The sequence below is a fragment of the Ananas comosus genome, linkage group 5 (genome assembly GCF_001540865.1).
Source record: "Ananas comosus cultivar F153 linkage group 5, ASM154086v1, whole genome shotgun sequence".
NCBI classification, from domain to species: domain Eukaryota; kingdom Viridiplantae; phylum Streptophyta; class Magnoliopsida; order Poales; family Bromeliaceae; genus Ananas; species Ananas comosus.
The window spans coordinates 8,896,114-8,903,376 of NC_033625.1; the positions used below are offsets into that span (position 1 = coordinate 8,896,114).

At 31.0% G+C, this 7,263-nt stretch overlaps 1 protein-coding gene across 1 annotated transcript; it reads left to right on the plus strand.

Moving 5' to 3' along the window:
• LOC109710777 (NAC domain-containing protein 90-like) lies at positions 691 to 2,864 on the plus strand. The gene is made up of 3 exons (XM_020233531.1): positions 691 to 924; positions 1,480 to 1,784; positions 2,319 to 2,864. Exons 1-3 carry the CDS (start codon positions 762 to 764, stop codon positions 2,550 to 2,552), a joined length of 702 nt encoding a protein of 233 aa, XP_020089120.1. The 5' UTR covers positions 691 to 761; the 3' UTR covers positions 2,553 to 2,864.

The following is a 7,263-nucleotide window of genomic DNA, read 5'->3' on the forward strand; positions in this document are numbered from 1 at the left end:
GAAAAAAAATTAATTTAAATTTCTGTGTGGCTGCATAAACATCTTGTTTTGTATATCTCCTTCATTTATTTAACGAACTTGTACTACATGGTAAACAAGGAATTAATATGATTAAATGCCTACAAAGGCATACCATATATATTCAAACTTCATGTTAATATTTTTAGAATAAAATATATTATTTTTCAAGTGAACTGTACTGTATGTTATATCAAATCATGGATGACGTATCAAGGAGGTAAAATTTACCAAACTCCTAGCTTAGTTTGTGGTATAAGAAAATCTTCGATTAAGCAGAAATAATCGCTAATAAATAACTTATTTCGATATAAGAAGAGCAGTGTTTTAGGATTTGCATTCAACAATCAAGATACGGTCAAAAGATTAAACAAAAAAAAAAGGTATTTATCTTCAATATTAATATCTAAAAATACAGAAAAAATATATATAAACAAAAATTAAAGGGGAATATATAGTGCAAATTAAAGTGCAAGCCAAGTACATGTCATGACCAAGTCGTCCACCTCATCGCACTCAAAATTTTTTTCCACGCGCTCCCCTCCACGCCATTTGAAAACTTCCTATAAGCAGCCGCTGTCGCTTCACACTGTACACTACCAACACATTTCTACATATATATATATATATCACTAGTAGAGGAATAACAAGATCAAAATTAAAGAGAAAGAAAAAGAGAGATACATACATAAAGAGAAAGAGAGAAAGAGAGAGAAATAATAAAGGTCTCTTTATATAACAAAATGAGTAGCAGCAGCTTCCCACCCGGCTTCTGCTTCTATCCAACGGAAGAAGAGCTTCTGGGCTTCTACCTCCACAACAAGCTCGAGAACGAGAGGACCGAGGATATCGAGCGCGTGATTCCCGTCCTAGACGTCTATGGCGTCGATCCGGAGCACCTCCCAGGTGATATATTAATTACTATATATATATATATATAGCTAGCTAGCTAGCTAGCTAGCCGATTGATTAATTTCTTCTTCTTCCATTAATTCTCCTTCCTTCTTCTCCATTTTGGCCTGCCTGTGGTCTGGCCAATTAATTACTACAGCTAGCTTTTGTACAAATTATTAAACGTCGTTTGAAATGACGGAGTACGATAATATCTCTCGACGGCTTTAATTTCCTTGCACGCGCGGCAACAATAGAATTAATATATACAAGCTTCAAGTTGGAATCTCCGATTTCAGATATGGCCGGGCTCGTATATATTAATTGAGCTCATTAATTTTTAGCGAATTTCAAAATTATTTATGCTTTGTTAAATATATATGCTTTGTTAAATATAGTTGCAGGTTAATGGCACATTAATTAATATCATCATCATCTTCTTCTTCTTCTTCTTCTTCTTCTTCTTCTTCTTCTTCTTCTTCTTTAGTAGATGTTTAATTTGCACCGTCCCATGCATAGATTATTATTGCCAAAATTAATTAAGAAGAATATACATATACGTATATGCAGAGAGAGCAGGAGAAGCATGCAGAGGGGGCGGGTGCGAGCAGTGGTTCTTCTTTTGCCCCATGCAGGAGAGAGAAGCGCAAGGAGGGAGGCCGAGCCGCACCACTCCGTCGGGCTACTGGAAGGCCACAGGCTCTCCCAGCCTGGTCTACTCCGCTGCCACCAGCCGCCCCATCGGCCAGAAGAAGGCGATGGTGTTCTACCAAGGGCGCGCCCCTTCGGGAACTAAAACCAAGTGGAAGATGAATGACTATAGAGCTCTTGATGATCAAGAACAAGATATAGCCATTCTCACTTCCTCTCCCAAGGTATCCTAAACATAAATATATAGTCTTTAATTTATCTATAATTAAGGAAATTAAATTATAAAAAATATACATATCTATATAAACCCTTGAAATTAAATTAACATATATAGGGGTTTACCTATTCTTTTTAAATTTGTAAATGCAGTATAACTTTCTCCTCTTTGATTTATTGATTTCATTAAACAAATGGCATGTCCCTTAAATCTTGTCGTTTTGTTTCTATTTTAGTGTCAGCAGAATATCGGAGGATTGAGTATATATATATATATATATATATATGCACGCTTAGTTTCTATCTTTAAGAGGCTAAAGATGCTAATTAATGTGGATTTTTAAACCCCAGGTTTTAAAACATGAAACATGTTAGATATATACATGTATACAGAAGGTAATGTTATAAGATAATAGACTTATTTGCATCTAGCCAAAATTTAAGCTGTTTTGTTCTGTGAATATATGCGCATGTATATATGTATGCACACGAAAATCACTTTACAATAAATGCATCTTAGCATGTTATGCTTATATCTACAGTTGAGAAGAGAATTTAGCCTGTGCCGAGTATATACAAAATGTGGAGGGCTAAGATTGTTCGATAGGCGGCCATGCATGGGTTCTTCCGAGACCAGTGGGAGCCAAAGATCCCTCTTTACTTCGATGAGGAATAGATCATCATCTCGCGATCACGATAGTTCTTCATCAGACGAGGGAGACTGCTCTCGCGGCCAAGGAACCGCCGATTCAACGGCCGTGACGGAGGAGAGTTAATTAGCAACTAATTGAATATGCTGAATTGTTTCTATTTTTCTTCTTTTTTTCCTCCTTAATTATGAACCAAAATACTTGATTACAATATTCATCAGTTAGAAGTTTCTAGGCAGCTACATATATTCATTAATTATTAGGTTATTTGAGATTTTATTTGAGATTTTTAGGCATGATTTAATTGTTGTTGTTGTTGTTGTTGTTGTTGTTGTTATTGTTGTTGTAGTGAGCATAAAATGTTCAAATTAAAGGGTTGTAATTTGATTGATTGATTGCCTGGAGGTGATTAGTTAAATTGTTTGTGATTAACTCTTAGAGAAGTGTAATATATATGTTTGAATATATAGTTTTTGTACTATCTCGAACATATGCGTACATTGCAACTTGATCGGTGGTCCCTAATTTCCTTTCAATTGAAAACCAACTTTATTTTCTAAATATGTATAGCACTTTCCATGCATCGAGGCTACCATAAAAAAGAAAAGATCGATATGACACCCAGTGATTTTGTTACTGTGGAATATCTTTTTCATAAGAAAATGGATGAAATATTAGTGTTATGAATAATTGGATGTTTTTTTAACTATCAATCATCACTAAACCATAACATATATACCTAATAATACAAGAATCATAGTAATTGAGGGGGGGTGGGGATTTGATATTAACTGATCACTATTTATTAACCGGTAGATTTATTAATTAACTCTAGCTAGAAATTATTAACTGGCTAATTTGAATTAAATGCAAAATTAGATAAGTCTTTAGTAGAAGAAAAAAGAAAAAAGCTTTGTTCCCCATATATATATGATGCTTCCATAGATTGTTGATATATTAGCAAATATATGTGACACTCTTGAACTGCATGTATGAAATAATTAAAAATATATAGCAACTAAATTAGTAAAATATTAGACCTGTTGATAATATTTTCTAATGGAACAATTTACATATCCTTATGAGCTTAAACTCTATTACAAACAGACATCGATACTTTCAAATTTTGGCATTTAGGCCTCCTAAAAGCTATCAAATATATTTTAATAGATTTTTCTTCTAAATTGAAATTATTAATTACACAACTGTTTTGATCGTATATCTTACGTACGTACATATAATCTTGTAAAGCTTCCAAGTTAACACAGAGATTTTTTTGCTATTTCTCACATATATATAATTAAAAAGATAGCAACAGAAATTGAAGGCAACTGGTTCATCCTATTCTTCAATTTTTATGTATAATTATCAAAACTAGAAGAAGAAACTGTAGATTTTTTTTTTTATTTTGATGTTGTTATAAAATCATATGGAAGACATGCGATCAGAACTACGTACTTTGGTACTATTAATTAGTAACTTGGATTGAGAAACTTAATTTTATTATTAAACTATTTCATAAGGTTTAGCAAGTTTATTTGTCAAAATTGAACGTCATGTTTTACACGGAGCTAGAGTTCGGGAGGTTGTTATGCATATTCTCCCCCCCACTGAATGAGTTTGAGGACTAAATCGTAATATTTTAGGAATTGTACAGTGACTGTACGCATGTAGAATATTATAGCAGTAACAAAAAGACGAAGTCTTTTGTGGCGGACAAAAAATCTTGCGGTGGACTTAGTCCAGGAGGGCGATATAGATAGAAAAAAACTTGAAAAATCCTCCCTATGGTTTAGTATTTTCTTATTTTAGTAATCTGTAATTTAAAGTGTATCACTTAATTTGATTAGTATCCTCTGATTTTATTTTTTTTTTACTTTCTATTAAAATATATAAAAAAAAACTTCAGAAATTAACCTCCCGGTGATTTATCGAGTATTTATTTTTAGTACCCTATAGCTTACCGAATTTTTATTTTAGTATCATATGGTTTAATTTTCTCACTGATTTAAAAAAAATATATAACAAAAAAAATAATGAAAAGAAAAAAGTGCTGAACTATATACAGGGGTAGGTAGCATATATATGAAGTTTTCCCTGGTAGATATTTTTCTAGTTAAATATGTACGTGTGAGGAGGACTAGTAGGCAATTTAGGGATTATACAGGGGGCTAGCTAGTACACGTAGATTGTAACAGGAATAAAAGGACGAAGTCTTTTGTGGTGGACTGAATCTTGAAGGCTGTTAGATTTGGTCGTCTGTGCTGACGAAAACGCACACGTCACTCAGCGCGCCAGCTGTCGCTACGTGTGACGCCAACGGACAGGAGGACAACTCATGAACGCGACTTGCTGCGGTAATGGATCACGACCAAAACTTTTTGTATGGCTTGTAACGACGCGATTGGGTACGTCTTTTTAGAATCATTATTATTATTATTATTGTTATTATTATTATCATCGGGAAGTAACTCACTTTTTGTAACAGTGCCGCGCACAATGACGTACATGTATATGAACTTATCATTCTTCCAAGAGTGTGGATTCTACTTCATTTTCAAGCCAGTGAAATTAAAAACTTTTCAATTGTGCATATATCAGCCATTTGGAAAGTATTGTTTTATTTTTAGAAAAAAAAAAATTATACAAAATTTTTCTAGACTATTTATCACTTTGAAACAGTTATTCGATCTTTTAAAATTTTAAATTTACTATCTAATTTTTTTAATTTATTTAATTTGAATCAGTCAGTCATGTTTTGACTTTAAGATTTAATTAATTTCTTTTTAATGAACGTATAGCTGCGATACTTGCATAAAAAATGCTAACTAAATAAATCTGAAAAGATAAAGAGTACAGTCAAATTTTAAAGTCAAAATATCGTTGAAAAAAAATCGAAATTTTAAAAGATTGAATAGTCGTTTCAAAATGCATGTTCCATATTTTAGATGAAGTAATTATGCAAGCTTTTACCTTGTTTTTATTTCTGGAATAGTATAAAGCCAGGCCTAAATATTACTTTTACAAAGCTGCGATGTTCTAATGTTTATTTTAACGACTATGCAATTTTAGGATCATAATTGAGACGTAACGTTTGAAATTGGAGCAGGCTTCCTTCAGGAGGCCTTCTTTAATTTTCTTTTTTTTTTTTTGCATAATTGGCGTTCTGATTTAAATTTAACAACCTAGCTAGTATACTATTAGAATTATTTAGAATATTTAAAGCTACTAAAAGAATTTATATTTTTTATTTATTTTTGCCTATATATTAAGAAGTTTTAAGTTTAACAATTTCAACAGTTGATTAAATGTATTCAAACAAGCTAGAAGTTTGTTAAAATTTTTTCCTTAAAAGTTTTAATCAAAAGTATGGACTTTTGATATTTAATAGAGAAACTCTACACTACGTACATTTTAGAAGTTAATTGAATCTAGACCGTTCATTTTGTCTCTCTATATAATGAATAGACATAAAGAATTGAAATTCGTGATTTAAAAATTTCAAATACTTCTCGTCGCTTCCAATGATACAAATTAAATCATCAACTGAAACAACTGAGGACAAATTTTCAAACGAAAGGATTAGTGACCAATTTCTTTTAAGACTTCGATTGTGATTAGGGAGAGACTGTATTACATGCGATGAGAAAATGCATTAAAAAATATTTTATTTGTTTCCGTACCTAACATCTGCTAGGATTTCCATAAATGTGATCCAATTAATTATATTCAAATCTGAATTTACTATAAATAAAGGTCAATCTTAATAGATAAAAACTATATTTTATTCTCATCCCATCTATTTAAATTAAATAAAATTCTAATCAGACTTTGATGAGAAGTTAATTTGAACTCTATATAAAGAGGTATTGATCCTGCCACCTTCTCATACGCATTCTACAATATAAAAAAGTTGATAGGAGGAGAAACCAAATTACCCAAGTTCGGTTTGTGACTTCCAGATCACAATCGAACTTCTCGCTTCTACAGATTGATCAAAAATTTTTTCTCTATGAGGCTCTGTGGGTTATTTTATTTTATTTATGATCATGATTTCGATATGTATTTAATTTATTATTGTTTTACATACCGATAAAAGTTTATCAATTGATATCAGAGCCAAATGGATAAGTTAAATATTGTATTGCATTAAGTAATTGAATCGAATTACAATGAATTTTGGATTTTATATATATATATATATATATATATATATATATATATATATATATATATATATATATATATGGGGCAATTGCTTATATACTCCTGAAAATTTTCCGACTTTCCAATTTACCCCTCTTAGAAGGCTAATATTGAAAATACCCTCTTTACGTTCCTATATTTCTAATATGCCCCTAGAGTTAAAATCTGTTAATTAACTCTGTTAACTCTGAAAAATTACTATTTTGCCCTTTCAAATATACCCTTCCACTGACTTTCTTATTTGTTCTTAAAGTTCACGGCACAAAAAGTATTTTGACTTTTGATCTTTTCCAATATACCTCTTTACCGTCACCAACATTTCTTAATTATTTGCCCTTAAGTTAAGGACAAAATTGATATTTTATTTTTTTTTAACTGTGGTAGATGTTTAACTCACATTTAATCCAAGTTAACTTAACAGGAGATAACTGCGGGGGTATTTTGCAATAACAGTGGAACATATAAGGGGTATTTTAGAAAGAAAAAAAAAAGTAGGAATAAATCGGATATTTTCAAACGTATGAGGGGTATATAGGCAATTATCCCTATATATATATATATATATATATATATATATATATATATATATATATATATATATATATATATATATATATATATATATATATAT

Bases quoted from the DNA above. Each gene is read 5' to 3' on its own strand.
- LOC109710777 (XM_020233531.1), top strand. From the start codon at position 762: ATGAGTAGCAGCAGCTTCCCACCCGGCTTCTGCTTCTATCCAACGGAA. The intron at 925-1,479 runs GTGATATATTAA...ACGTATATGCAG, and splicing joins CGATCCGGAGCACCTCCCAG to AGAGAGCAGGAGAAGCATGC. The intron at 1,785-2,318 runs GTATCCTAAACA...TTATATCTACAG, and splicing joins TTCTCACTTCCTCTCCCAAG to TTGAGAAGAGAATTTAGCCT.